Below are 15,112 nucleotides of genomic sequence, written 5' to 3'. Positions count from 1 at the left end.
TAAGCATCTTAGCATATCTGTGGGGTAAGGATTTGAGGAGAAAGAAAATAGGGGACTTTCCTTTTATTTGTAAACTGTATTGTGATTGCTGGATTATTTTTTCCACCTAGAAATATGTTTTTAAGATAAATAACTCAGAGCACATTTGGGTAGAGAGAAATGGTAGAAAATAAAATTAGGCAATTGGGGTTGGGGCCTCATTGTGCAAGGCCTTGAATATCATTTGAGGATTTTGAAATTAACTCAATTAAGCATGGGAGATTTTTAAACATGACATAAGGTCTGTGGGTTTTTTTGTTGCCACATGAGAGATGCATTAGAACAGAGAAACTAGAGACGAAGAGAAAACCTAGGATGAGGGCATCAGCATGGTCCAGGCAAAATATTGAGGAAAATTCTCAATTTTGAGAGACAGAGGGAGAGGGAGAGATGGAGATAGAGATGGAGATGGAGATAGAGATAGAGATAGATAGATAGATAGATAGATAGATAGATAGATAGATAGATGATAAAGAGAGAGAGAGAGAGAAATATTCATACACCTGTGTGCATTCATGCATACACACATCAAGTTTTCTGGAAGTAAAAAAGGGTTTGAGGTACAATATGTTTACTAAAGGGAAGAGGCAGGATTGAGCCGATGGAGAAGCTAAAACTGCATTGTAGATCCAGTTAAGACCCAGCCAACCTGGCAGGGAGCTCTGGAGTGAATACAGCTCATCAGAGTTGACCTGCAGTTGGCCCAAATGGCTGACCTTTATATCCCTGTCTTGCTCAGTTACCAGATGAGGGTAGCCCTTTTGCAGGACTACTCTTTGCAGCTAAGGCAGACACTAAAGCAACAGGAGACGCTCTGCTAGCTATATTCCCTGAAGGTGAACAGTGAGTCTTCACTGAGGGTTGAACTGGGTGGCACACTTCTGTGCCTAACACAGAAAAAAAAAGAATTATGATATCTTGAACAGAAGCACTAGGGCGGAAAGGAGGGAATGAATTCTACAGATATTGTGTTTTATAGAAGAAGAGGGAGTAAATAAAGGGTAACACTTAGGTCTCTACATTTATATGATTTGATGGTGATTCTGTTACCTACTAACAGCAAACAGCAGGAGAGAGAGAGAGAACAAGTTTGGGCAGAAAGTTAATAAATTTAATTTTGACTATATTGACTCTGAAATGTCTGCAAAATATTAAGGTAGAGGTGATTTTCAAGAATCAGGGCAGATGGGAGGTTTGTACGTCTGCAGCCATTGCTATATTTATCAACAATGTATATGCTACATATATTATCTAATGCTTACACTGCCTTTATGAGGTAGGTATTGTTTTTCTTACAACCTTTCTGTATATTTTATTATATCTTTTATGAATTAAGAAACTGAGACTTGAATAAGTTAAATTCCTGGCTTAAAGAAGTAAACCTCAAGTCTGATGACAAAACACATGCTCTTAAAGATAAAATAATATTGCTTTTCCATGGAAACCACACCACAGATAGATGGTATCTGAAGCCACAGATAGATGGTATTTGAGGTCACTCAGGAAGGGCATAGTTTTAAGGTGAACAAGAGAAGTCAAAAAGTGACATTCCAAGGAAGCCAACATGTCCAGAGTGAATCGAGTAAGATGACATCATCAAAGAGATTGAAAAAGAGTGGCCAGAACAGTTTTTGTAAATTAGAAGTATGAGCTCTTATAAGTTAAAATTAAAAAAAAGTTCTCTAATGCATAAAGTTAAATGTTGCAGATAGCATGGAGGATGAGAGTTAGACAATTACAGGTTACTGGTGATCTTGCTGCAGTTTAGAGAAGCTGGACTAGAAAGTGGATTGACGAGGGAGATGGAGAAGAGGAAGAAAGAACTAGGGTGTACAGGACACTATTCCAGAAGTTTCATAAAGCAGGGGGGAGATTATGTCTTGTACACCAGCAAGAAATTTATTAATATTATTTAATTGATTAATAACTCATTGCTTCCAAATTGCTTGGATTTTACACTTCCACCATGCCTCTGGTTATTTCCTTCTATAATACCAGTGTCCCTTCCTAAGTCGGACACACCTGGAAGCATTGAATGTTGTTTATTTTGGTTGTGGACAACTTGTTTTATTTGGTTATGTGTTTTGAATACCTCAGGCAATTCTGTCTCTCTTCTCAGGACAGACCGTCATAAACACTCCCTGCCCCAACTCCATTGTTTGTTTTCCACAAAGATTGATAAATGCTCACTTCTCAGACCAATTCAATAAAGTGGAAAGTTCTTAGGTTCTTAACAAACCAAGTACTTTATCTCCTTAGCTTCCCCATGTCTCTTGGTGGGCAGATCTGGAAGAAGAAAGGAGTTGTCACTTCAAACCTTCTGGGATATGGTGTCCCAATTGGAGAGTCTGTTTGACTTCACGTGACTGAGACCTTCACTTGCCAGTCCCCATCAATCTAGGTTTCTCAGAGGGGGTTGGAGAATAATTAACATCGCCGTCCACCTGTGCACAGGAAGATGCCCACGGCCACGCCAGCAATGATGAAACTGCCCACCAGGACACCCAGGACCAGTGAAGTGTAGGAGCGGCCTCTTTGGCTCCCTGCAGAACACACAAAGAATTAGCTTAAGAATGAATCCCTGCCCCAGGAATCCATGGGTTGAATTAAACCTCAAGAAATTTCTGTCCCAAAGTAAAGGGGCCAGTTCACTCAGTATCTTAAGCTGTGTGTGTTCTGTCCCCTACCACCAACCCCAAGGCCTCTTGTTCAATGTATCCATCCTTCAGGACCATCCATTTTATGGGAATCTGCCCCCTCCCAATACAGGTCCAGCCCAAGTTCCCTGGTACCTTTGGAATTATCTATGGCGATCTGTTTGTATTGCTGCACGTACTGTACACAGGTATCCTGCAGGAATTCCTGCAGTTCATAACGAGTACGATTGTAGGCGTTGAGTTGCTGCAGGGTGTAAGTGACCACTCTGGAGGGTGCCTGGGGGCCTGCCACCCACAGGGCTGTCTCTGGCTGAAAACTCACAAAGGAGCTTCCATTCACAGCCACTTCAAAGAAGACATGGGCCTTTGAGCCCTCAGGAGGCAGCTCACAGCCCAGGAAGCAGCGGATGATGAGAGGAACTGCAGAGAGGGATTTAGGGTCAGAGTGCTGTGTGGAAAGGGAGCCAGGTGCTGGGGGCTGTCCACCATGGGGAAGAAGACATGGTAGGGGGCTGGAGGGAGAAAAGGCTAGGGGGGCTGTGAGGAGATGGGAACAGTCTGGTGTTAGACTGCTGGAGGCTGTGGAAGGAGGGGCTAGGGACTATGAAGAAAAGGGGGACTATTCATGAAGGGAGTGGGGGCTTTGAGGGGAGGGAGTGGAAGCTTCCAAAGAAGAAATTGGGATATTTGAAGGGAAGGAGTTAGGGACTTTGAGGGGACCTGTGAGCAAAATCATGGGCATTTGTGAGGATGGAAGGTTGAGGAGGAAAGGCTGGGGTTGTGTGAAGGGGAGGATGGGGTCTATAAAGGAAAAAGGAGGGTTGTGAGGCAAGGAATGGGGAGTCTTCATTGAACCTCCCAGGGCCAGAGTGGGTCAGGAACACCAACTCCCAACAGGGTTCGTCCCAAGAGGTCATGGCAGCCAGAAGAGGGTCTCATGGGGCGCTGTCTTAGCGAGAACACCCTTCTCCCCAGCCTCCCGTCCCACCCAGCAATCTCGCTGGCCTGAGGATGCCACCAAGCAACTCAAAGCAGCTCCGCCCAGACAAAGACCACGCCTACTGGGCCATGCCCACCAATAAGATCCCCTCTCCAGAATACGGTCCTTCCCGCAAAGTCCCACCCTAATTCCCTCAGGCCCCGCCTCTCTCCCTATTGGGCCCACCCACCAGGCCTGCTCAAACCCTGCTCAGTGCCCCCTACTCACAGGTGACGCTATGCTTCCGCTCCTGATGCACCAGTCGCACGAGGCCATGGAACTGGCGCAGGTAGAGCTGCAGGCCGCTCTCTGTACGTGCCCAGCTCTCAGGCTTCTCCAAGGGCTGCAGTTGGAGGATCGTGACGTTGTCGCCCAGGCCTTCCAGCGTGTGTGTCAGCTGTCCACCCAGCGACGCATTACCCTGGTACCACACGTGATAGGGGTCTTGGAAGTAGGCGATCTGGAGCATGTGGAGGCTCTGTGGGCCTGGGGGCAGAGTAGCGCGTCAGGGCCAGTGGCGTTGGAGCTGGCAGCGGGAGATAATAACCCCCTACTCAAGACCAGCTGCCCACCTACTTGACCCTATAAAATGCCCATTTGATGCTCATGATAACCCAACCAGGAAGACAAGACAGGGATTATTATCTTCGTTTTACAGATGAGGAAACTGAGGCCTGCAGCTGAAAGACACACCCTTCTCTGGTCTCCTGTCTCTCCTCAGCTCCCTCTCCCCATTTTTGGTTGGACATCAAACCCTGACCTACAATGAAATCCCAGTTCCACTCCTGTTACCTTTCTCTGATGGCCCTGCCCTAGTTCAGGCCTCATCAGTTCTTTTCTGAACTCCGGTAGTAACTTCTACCTCATCCCCCTGCACTCATTTCTTAGTTTTATCCCTTCTGATTAGACCTCCACCTGACCCGGGAATAAGAGCTAGTCCTTCTCAAAGTCCTCCAGTGACATTATCCCTCCCCCATACCATAAAAAATAATCATAGTTAATATCCATTAACTGCTTATTATGACCTGGATACAGTGCTTTACACACATTATTACCTTATTTGTGCCTTCCCCCAATGGCTTAATGGAGTAGCTACTATCATTAACCCCAGTGTAAACGGGAGACAGGCTAAGATGGTATAGCAGAACTAAGATTGGAATGCAGGCAGTTGGAGTCTAGCACCCCATTCCCAGTTTGCTGTGTTGCCTCCCCATAGGATATCTTTCCACAGGAACAAGCCCAGTGACCTGGTCCCAGTTGCATTTTCTGGCCTCTTCCCAGAACTTAGATATATCAAACTATTTCTGTTCCTCGTGCTGACTTTTGGTTGACATGTGAATACCATGTCAGTATGGCTCTGCCTCCTCTGCCTTTGTCCTGGCAAATTTCTTTTCATGCTTCAAGATCTGGCTCAGTTGCCCTCTCCTTTTTATCCTCCCAGACACTTGGGTCTGTTTCAGGGTCCCAGACCACTTTGTGCTAGCATGTATTTCTGGAATTCCTAAGTGAATGGCTCCAAACACACACTGTCTACAGTGGACTCCTCCAGGCTATGGAGCCATACTAGAACCATGTCTGGTTACCTCTGTATCCTGCACCCAGAAAGGGGCCTGGCACATAATTGGTGCCCAGAGAATGTTTGAATGAGCGTGGGTTTGTAAATCAGTGTGTGGGGATCTTGTCTGTGTTTGCATTTGAGAAATTGTGCTCTGTATCTGCAGGTGTGAATAAGTGTCTCTGTGTTAGTAACCTTAGACATGGTCCTTAACTGCTCTGTGACCCAGTTTCCTTCTCTGTAAAACGTATAGAACTTGCCCACTTTGTAGGATACTGTGGGGTTAAAGGAATCAGTGCATGGTATAGAACAGTAAGCATTCATTGAATACTGGTTATTATTTGCTTCTTCTCTGAGGGGGTGACTGAAGCTATAGGGATTGTGGGAGAAGAGAGGGGAGCTCCTTACAATTATAATACAAGGCAAGAACTCTCCTTTTCTGCTGAAATGAGATCACTTTGGGCAGTCTGATGCCCCATGAGCTCCCCTATTGATCACAGCTTCTCCCCCAACCCAGTTCCACCTCACCAGCTGCACCCAGTCTTCTTCCATCTTCCCTAGTCTTGGTTTCTGCCTCACCTGTCTCAGCCTGTCAGTTCTCCCAGTGTTGTCCTGATTCCTCTGCTTCTCTTCTTATCTGAGTCTCTTTCCATCTTCCCTAGACTTTCCCTTATCTCCATCACTCTCAGATCTCCCTCTGCAGGCTTCACGTCATTTCTCCCCTCCCTCTGATGCTGGTTTCTTCACCTCTGCCAGTCCCATTCCTATTTTTTCAGTTCTCTCATTTCCCCGAGGCTTTTCTAGTTCCTCCTTCTCAGAGACTTAACTGTACTTACTCGCCTTGGCTTTGGGACACAAATCAGGACCCTGCCTGCTCTACAGAGAGATTCAGCGGGCTGCAGACACAGATGCTGTGGGATTAGCTCTCCTCTAGTCTTGCCCAGGTACCCAGACCGACTGAAAGTCTCCAGAACCATCCCAGGCAGGAGACATGCCCCCAACTCACCCTCTGAGCCTTCCTGGCTACAGAAGACCCAGCCAGGCAGCAGTAGTAGCGGCAGCAATGTTGCCAACATCCTGGGGCTGAAGTTCTTGATCCCTCTGGGCTCTGGGCTCCGTCGGGTTAGGGGTTCTGCTGGCTGCAGCCTAGGGAAAGAAGTGAGGCTGTCTGGGAGCAGGCGGAGGCTCAGTGGAGGAGGATGGAAAGAGGCCAGGGAATGGCAGGAGGAAGAGGGTGTTAGGCTTTTAAAGTGTTATTCCTACTCTGTCTCATTTCCTACTAGGGGGCCGGCCTCCCTTTGCCCTCCCTCAGCCCCGCCCAGCATTGCACCCTCCTGCCCAGACCTGCCTTTTCCCTTAGCCTAGAACTGCTTCCCAGGGAGCGGAAAAGGGGGAGAAGGGCTTGCAGAGAAGTTCCGCCAGCGCTGAGTCAGGGGGTGGGTGGGGCATCTGCTTTCAACTTAGAGCAGACTCCAGGGTGTAGAGATCAGCAGGTTACGGATGAGGAGACTGAGGCCTGGAGAGAATAGGGGTTTGCCCAAAGTTTATACATCATGGTGGTGACAGATCCAGGATTAGAATTTAGTTTTCCAGAGTAATCGCCTACATTTAATCAGAAATTTAAGTACATGGCAATTACACAATCAGGGATCTTGCTCTAAGAAATAGTAACAAAATGAGCATATAACAGTTCATTGTAACAGGAAAGCATTATGAACAATCTATATGAATCTCAGTAGAGGGTTGGTTATATAAAGTAATATTTTTCAAACAGAGGTCATAATCTATTAGTGGGCAATGAAAACAATTTAGCAAGTCATGATTAGCATGTTTTAAAAAATGAACAGAAAAAAAATTGCAATGCCTCACCCTTAGTAAGCATGATCTAATGAAACACTCTCCCACTTGTATGAGGGTTTGGGTCTTGTGCATGTATAGTTCTATTATAGGTTTTAGACAGCAGTGTGAAATGTAGTCCTTACTGTATGAAGCAAGTAGAGAAGTTTGAAAGTCCCTAAAATATGATTATTCGCACTGCGGAGAATATACACTAGATTGAAAAACCCTTTAACCAATTCCCACTTTATTTTCATCGTATTACTTAGCACTATCTGAAATTATTTTACATGTTCCACCAGCATGCAAGCTCCATGGGGATAGAGAATGTCTGTCTTCTTCCATACTGTTTCTAGAATTGTGAACATTGCATAATAAATATCAGCTAAATGAATGAATGAGATCCTTATGATGTGCATGGATCTCCCTGAGTAAGTGCAGAATGTTAGGTACAATTCAGAACCATTTATATGCCAACCACACACACAACCACCAAGCAGCTTGTTTATGGAAGTAAATGAATCTGGAAGTATGTGTATCTGATACAGCAATCCCAGGGAGGGGCCTGGGATTAAAAGTATATAAAAATGTGTGTGTGCATTTGTGGAGGGGAGTGAGTGATCTTGTGAAAACCTTTATCACTCTGTTTTGTGAAGGGTTTATCACTCTAACTGTATTGTTTGTTCATCACAATTTTTTTTTTTTTTTTTTTTTTTTTTTTTTAGCGGAGCTGGGGATTGAACCCAGAGCCTTGTGCTTGTGAGGCAAGCACTCTACCAACTGAGCCATATCCCCAGTCCTCTAACTGTATTGTTTGAAATGTTTACATTTATATCTAAAATGTTACTATATATTTACCACTTAATTAAAAATAAAAATTTAGAAGGCCATGGTGGTGAAGCCCTGTGACCCCAGTGACTCAGGAGGCTGAGACAGGAGGATTGCAATTTGAGGCCAGCCTCAGCAATTTAGTGAGGCCCTAATCGATTTAATGAGATTCTGTCTCAAAATAAAATATAAAAAGGACCCAGAATGTAGCTCAGTGGTAGAGTGCCTCTGGGTTCAATCTCCAGTCCTGCAATAAATAAATAAATAAAATTAAAAATAATAAATAAACACAATTTTACATAATAACTTATGGTACCTCACTATAGTTGATACTCTGCTGCTGTGGAAGAGGATGACAGGTCATTATGAGAAAATAAATATTTCTATGGAAGGATCCATGGGACATTGATAATTTAAAAAGGAAGTGCATAACAATATGGATAGTATAATTCCATCTGTTATTTACTTCCATTCAAGTAATGCATTTATATTACTCATATAATATTTCATATTTCCTCACATTAAAAAAACTTTATGTGTCCTTTTATTTGAATATACATAGAGAAATGTCTGGAAGCGCACTGGCAATACGGATTTCCTCTGGGGTAGAGGATTGGGTCAAATGCTTATGGGGGAATTTTTTTTTTTTTAAGTTGCTGATGAACCTTCATTTTTAAAATTTTTTATACGTTGTGCTGAGAACCGAACTCAGTGCCTCACACATGCTAAGCAAGTGCTGTATCACTGAGTCACAACCCCAGCCCTCAAATAATATTCTGTTGTATGGATATGTCATTCTCTCTTTTTTTTTTTTTTTTTTTTGGCCTCCCTGGGTGGGCTCGAAGCCATTCTCTTTTAAATATTTTTTTTAGATGTTGCCAGACCTCTATTTTATTCATTTATTTATATGTGGTGCTAAGAATTGAGCCCAGTGCCTCACACATGCTAGGCAAGCGCTCTACCACTGAACCACAAACCCAGCCCCTTATGGGGGGATTTTAACTTTTTATTGTATATACTTCTCCCTGGAGAGAGTTGACGTCATAGTGAGATCTGGGGCAAACCCTAGCTATATATCAGGTTCCTACGCTCTGAACTGAAGATTTGTAAGAGCTTCCATGCTCACTTCTTGGATTCGCAAAGTAACTAGGAAAGAGCATGCAAGTCTTTTTCTTTTTGCAGTCCACTAAAGTGATCTAATTGGAAGAAGCACTCTTGTTTCCCAGAACTGGGACTCAGGAAAAGTGGAGTGACTTAAAGCTTGACCAACTGTACTGTTTCAAGTTTTATAAAAGATTATTATGAAATATTTCATAGTTGAAGAATTATTTCATGTTTGAAAAATTATACTATAAATAGCTATCCCCTACCACCTTGAAATAAAGAATAAGAAATAAATCGAAGCCCCCCCATGGACTCTCCCTGATGGCATCTTTCTTGCCTTGCCTTGGCCCTTGAATTAATGGTTTCAAATGAAAATTTAATATTTCCTAGTATTTCTATAAGCATAAACTACATGGTCACATATCCTACACAATATATAGTGATACTTTGCATTTTGTGGTGTTAAAGTGTTTATATTCCTCTTCAACTTGCCATTTTTCCACCTACCATATTAATAAGATCCGTCCATGTTGCTGCGCAGTCTATTCATTTTTCACTGCTTAAAAATACTCCATTTTAGGAATGTGCCACAAATTACTTATCCATTTTCCTGTTGTTAGACATTTAAGCTTTATACTTTTGACAAACAGTGCTGATATGAACATTCCTGTACACTATTCCTTGTGTGTACATGGGAGGGTTCTCACAGGTGCAAGCCAGGGAGTGGACTTGCTGAGTCAGGGGGCATGCATCTTCAGTTTTACTACATGTTGCCAAATGGTTTTATGAAGTTGTGCCAATTTGCATTCTCAGCCACGTATGCGAGTTCCTTCACTTCATATCCTTGCCAACCCTTGGCACAGTCAGATGGTTGGATGTAAAATGGTACCTCATTTTGGTTTCCGCTTGCATTTCTGTGATTCTAATGAGCTTGTGCATCTTTCTGCTTTGCTTTTTTTCTCCCTTGAAGGCTTGGAGAGTGTTTTGGGGTGGAGGGCAATGTAAGTATGTGATTGGCTAATTTGGAATTGAGTGCTGCGAATCTTTGATGGAAGCAGGTAAGGCTTGGACCACTGGAGTTAAAATAGACCCACATCACCCTCCACAGAGGCCTTCTCTACTGAGGTGCAATCCATCATGGGCAAAGGTGGCAGCAGTAATAGCTATCTCCTGGGCACCTTCCTCATACACCAGAGTCCTGAAAATTAAACACTAATTTTTTATTGAGAACATATATTGTGGGCCAGGAATGGTGTTCAGTTCTTTACATAAATAATCTCACTTTAGCTGGGCACTGTGGTGCATGCCCATAACGTCAGCTACTTTGGAGGCTTAGGCAGGAGGCTGAGGCAGGAGGATTACCTAAACTGGTTTTGGGGGGTTTTCCACATCCCACGTGGATAAGGGGAAGAGTTTCTGTTGGAGGATGACAATGCTGGTGATCAACTAATTACTAATAAACTTCTCTAATCAATAAACACAAGAGCCAATACTCTTTTCAAATGGAAGGGGGTATGATGAATCCGGTCATACCAGATCTGGCCTCCAACCAGATGGAGAAGCCCATCTTCACCTTTATTTATAGTTGCACAGGTAAAGGGGCCCAGACTGGAAGGGGCTTCTTCTGTGAGGAACAGAATGGGGTGGAGTTAGGGAAGCCATTTGCTTAGAGAGTTAGCATATCCTCAGATGATGACCAACTCCGTACAGGGCCACTTACTCCTGGCCATCTGAAACAGTCTCCCATGCCTGCCAGGTCCTGGGAGTCAGACCTCAGTATCCCATGGCTTAACCAAGCCTGAATCTGCTAAACATGGATGGCTCCCCACAGAAGGCCAGTCTGGGCAATTTAGACCATGTCTCAAAATTAAAGATTACTGAGTGGTCCTGGTTTCATCCCCAGTACTGTGGAAAATAAAAATATAAGAAGCCAAAAACTCACTTTATCCATATTTCAGTCCTATAAGGTAGGTTTCAACATTTTACTAATAAAGAAACTGAGTCTCAGAGATGTTAAATGGCTTGTCTAAGCCCACACAGCAAAATGTATAGTTTGAATCTCTGTCTGTACAATGCCCAAGTTTGTGAATTTAACCTCCACACAATAAATCCAATTTTTTGATCATTCTCTGTCAATACATTTTTGAACATGTACCTCCAACTTATTTGTTTTTAATGTGTTTATATACACTATAAAACATCCCAAATGTATACTAATGTACTAGGCCTGTAATTACTTCCTCTGGGGCAAGCCAAGCTCATTGTGTCCATGTTACACATAGGAAAATTAAGGCCCAGAAAAGACTTGCCAAGGTCACACAGCTTGAGAACTGCGGAGCAGGAATTTGAACTCAAAGAGGATGTGGGTATGGAGCACAGGGAGAGTGAAGAATATGGGGTAGGGAAGACAGTGAGTTGGGGCAGCTTGAGAGGTTTCCCATTCTAAGCCTAGGGTCGGGGATGGGGAAGAGAAGAGAAAAGCTGAGATTGGAGCCATAGTCCATACTGCGTCTGGCCTGTGTGGCCGAAGGGCACAAACTCACAGAACAGTGTGGGCACCAGGCCAGCAGTTGGGATTTGACTAAGGCGTAAAAAATAAGGGTCTTAATGAGCAAAGGGAAGTGAAGGAAGCAAGATGTAGTATTTCCCACTTCGAAGAGCACATGCAAGGGAAAGATAAGGGGAACAGGAAGCTAGGCTAGGGTCAGTGCTTGTGCAGCCCAAGTGGGTGAAGAGAACCTTGCCAGGGCCACAGGAGGCACACAGAGCCAGGGACTGGCAGTGTGCCCAGCTGGGATTCAGAGGACCCACCCCTCCCTTCCCTGTTGCCTCCTGAAGACAGATAACCCGGCCCAACTCGGGTAACATAGTAGTGTGGTCCTTTGTGCAGACACCTCCCCCTTAGGATGTGAAATCCTAACAGTAACATTTACTGAAAGCTCACAGGATGCTAGATCGTATTAAGTAAGGAGAGTGAGTGCATGTGTTTGATTCTCACTAATGCCCTATGAAAACTCTGGAAAAACAGTCATTATTTCCACTTTACAGATGAGGGCACAGACACAGAAGCAAACTGACCTGCTCCAAGACCCAGCTGGCAAAAAAGCAGAGCTGGGACTCAAACTCGGGTGACTTAGGGCTCCAAAACATGCTGTCTTCATTATTAGAGAATCCTAGGGGGATCAATAGGTGAATCATCTGTGCCATACAGTTAAGTATGGAGTAGGTGGAGGATTTAAGATTGGAGCTTGGCTTTGGAGACAGCAAAGAGAACTAGTCCTACCCCAGGAGGAATAAAGAATAAAACGAAGAATGATTTTCTGAAGGGAATAGATGTAAGTCTTAAAAGAATTTTTCCCCGTAGGTAGCTCTCCAACACACCTCAATTTAGGAACACAGAAAGAAGCCCCATAATATCAGAATGATTCCAGTTCTCCTCTTCCCTGGCAAATGATGTGAGTCTGGTATTCTTGGCATAACTCCTGCCTCTCTCCAGTTTTATCTTTCTGTGTTTTCCAGTTTCAGCCAAATTTGTTCCTCCTGGTTTCCTGAACACAGAATACAAACATGATCTTTTCACTTTTTAAAAAAATCACCCATATACAAACTGAAACGACATGTATCCCATTTGTTTACAATAAAAATTAAAAAAAAATCACATCTTTAAACAACTGGAAGCTTCAATTTTTTAGGTGGTTAAATCCATCAATCTGTTTCTTTACAATTGTACTTTTTTCCCCTTATTTAAGAAATCCTTTCTTACTATGAAAGCATAATGGTGTTCTTCTGTTTATCTTCAAAAGCTTTACAGTTTTATCTTTCACTTTTATGTGTGTGTTGTGAAGTTGTGGTCAAGATTCGTTTCTTTTCATGGATATCCATCATCCACGCATCACTTGTTAAAGTCCACCTTTCCTTACTGATCTGCAGTATTATCTGTGACTTTTAGTAAATGTATCTATTCTGTTTCAATGACCTGTTTGTCTCTTCCTAGATCATTTTCCCATTTCTTCAATAAGTATAGTTTTAGAATAAGCCTTCTTTAGATAGGAACAGGGGATTGAATCCCAGGGCACTTTACCACTAAGATACATCCCCAGCCCTTTTTATTTTTTATTTTGAGATATTGTGTCACTAAGTTACTTAGGGCCGTACTAAGTTATAGAGTCTGGCCTTGAACTTTCAATCCTCCTATCTCAGCCGCCCAAATTGCTGGGATTACAGGTGTATACCACAGTGCCCACCAGTCTTCATATCTTATATGATCAAGTCTTCTCACTTTGTATTTTTAAATGTGTCTTGGATACTTTTGTAGTTTTAACTTCTATATATCAATTTTAGAATCGTTTTATCAGGTTAATGGGATTTCAATTGTTGTTACATTTAGTATGTAAATGACTTTGGGGAAAATCGACAGGTTCACAATATTGAATCATCCAATGCATGATAGGGTATATCTCTTCTTTTAAACAAAAGTCATATTCTTTGATATTTCTCAAGAGTTTTATAATTGTCTCTCTAAATACCTTGCTCATGCTTTGTAAGTTTTTTTTTTTTTTTTTTTTGGCTTCATATTTTTATTTTTATTTATTTATTTTGAGACCGGATTTTGCTATGTTGTCCAGGTCCTCCTGGTGAGGCAGAAAGGTAGATCTCCCATAGGCAGACAGGACAACAGCCCTGGAGAAGGACAGGTGGGGAGGCGGGACATCATGTCTGCCTCCATCAGGTCTGGAGAACATCCTGTGACTTGCTACTCCCCCACAGCTTGCACCACAGCCTTGGTCTTAGTTAGAACACCTATTTCTGTTCCTCAGCGATTCAACCAGAACAGCCCTTCTTTAGTTGACCTTACCATTACCCCTAGCAAGGGCCCATCACAAAGCAGACCCTTACCGGAAGTGCTTCCTCTTTCTAATTGACTGTCAAACCACAAGGTGAGACCCTTCTTTTTTTTTGTACCAGGAATTGAACCCAGGGGCGCTTAACCACAAGAGCCACATCTCCAGCCCTTTTTATTTTTTGAGACAGGGTCTCACTAAGTTGCTGAGGGCTTAACTAAATTGCTGGGGCTGGCCTCAAACTTTCAATCCTCCTTCCTCACACCCCAGCTCCTTCCTCTTAAATATGGAAATAAAGGATTGAAATTATGCACTTCTGATTGGCTTATTAAATCCCAAGGTTAAAAAGTTTGATTGGGGGGCTGGGGGGTATAGCTTACATGGTAGAGTGCCTGCCTCGCAAGCACAAGGCCCTGGGTACAATCCCCAGCACCCCCCCCCCCCCCGGGGGGAAAAAAAAAAAAAAGGCTTGATTGGTCCATTTCGGCATCTCTCATTAGTTTGCCCCACCCCCATCGCCCATGCTGAGCCAGTAGATAAGCCTTTAAAACCCCAGGCAAAGATTAGCTAGCTGTACCCTTCCTTGAAGCCCCTCCCAAATTGCGGGATTCTTTCTTTGCTTGAAATAAATCTTACTCTACCCTCCGCTTATCCGTGGCTCTCATTCTTTAGTTTCACGAGGCAAATAACCCACCTGACTGCCTAACTCCATGTTGCAATGGCTAAGCCTCCAGAGTAATTAACGTTATTGAAAATGGTATTTTAAACAAACCATGTTGGACTGCTTATTGCTAGTAGATAGAAACTGATAATTTTCTTGCATTAATTTTGTATCTGGTAACCATAAGGAATTTACAGCTAAACAAAGTTTTAGTGGTGCTGGGTGTGGTGGCCTACGCCTGTAAGCCCAGGGACTTGGGAGGCTGAGGCAGAAGGATCACGAGTTCAAAGCCAGCCTCAGCAAAAGCGAGGCACTAAGCAACTCAGTGAGAGTCTCTAAATAAAATACAAAATAGGGCTGAGGATATGGCTCAGTGGTTGAGTGCCCCTAGGTTCAATCCCCCAAAATGTTGGAGATACTTGTAGATTTTCTATTCTTTTTATTTTTGGCACTGGGGATTGAACTCAGGGGCACTCGACCATGAGCCACATCCCCAGCCCTATTTTGGATTTTCTAGTCTCATAGTCTTTGCACTAGTAGATAATAACAGTGTATTTCTTCCTTATTTTTACAGTGCTTATTTCTTTTTTTTTCCCTCCCCCCACCCCTCCC

General features: G+C 43.4%; 1 protein-coding gene across 1 annotated transcript; it reads right to left on the bottom strand.

Moving 5' to 3' along the window:
• Positions 1-309: 309 nt before the first annotated feature.
• PROCR (protein C receptor) lies at positions 310-6,513 on the bottom strand. The gene is made up of 4 exons (XM_079126504.1): positions 6,237-6,513; positions 3,904-4,161; positions 2,832-3,116; positions 310-2,582 (listed from the first exon to the last, which is right to left on the bottom strand). The coding sequence occupies exons 1-4, from the start codon at positions 6,304-6,306 to the stop codon at positions 2,467-2,469; spliced, it is 729 nt and encodes a 242-aa protein (XP_078982630.1). The 5' UTR covers positions 6,307-6,513; the 3' UTR covers positions 310-2,466.
• Between the last annotated feature and the right edge of the window lie 8,599 nt (positions 6,514-15,112).

This window comes from Sciurus vulgaris (assembly GCF_902686455.1).
Source record: "Sciurus vulgaris genome assembly, chromosome: 2".
NCBI lineage: Eukaryota > Metazoa > Chordata > Mammalia > Rodentia > Sciuridae > Sciurus > Sciurus vulgaris.
Note: the sequence above shows the minus strand (reverse complement) of the source record. Positions and strands in the feature narration are given on the sequence as shown.

Coding starts and splice junctions, on each gene's coding strand:
- PROCR (XM_079126504.1), bottom strand. CDS start 6,306: ATGTTGGCAACATTGCTGCCGCTACTACTGCTGCCTGGCTGGGTCTTC. Junction 4,162..6,236: donor TAGCCAGGAAGGCTCAGAGG/GTGAGTTGGGGG, acceptor CTCTGCCCCCAG/GCCCACAGAGCCTCCACATG. Junction 2,583..2,831: donor CGCCATAGATAATTCCAAAG/GTACCAGGGAAC, acceptor TGTGTTCTGCAG/GGAGCCAAAGAGGCCGCTCC.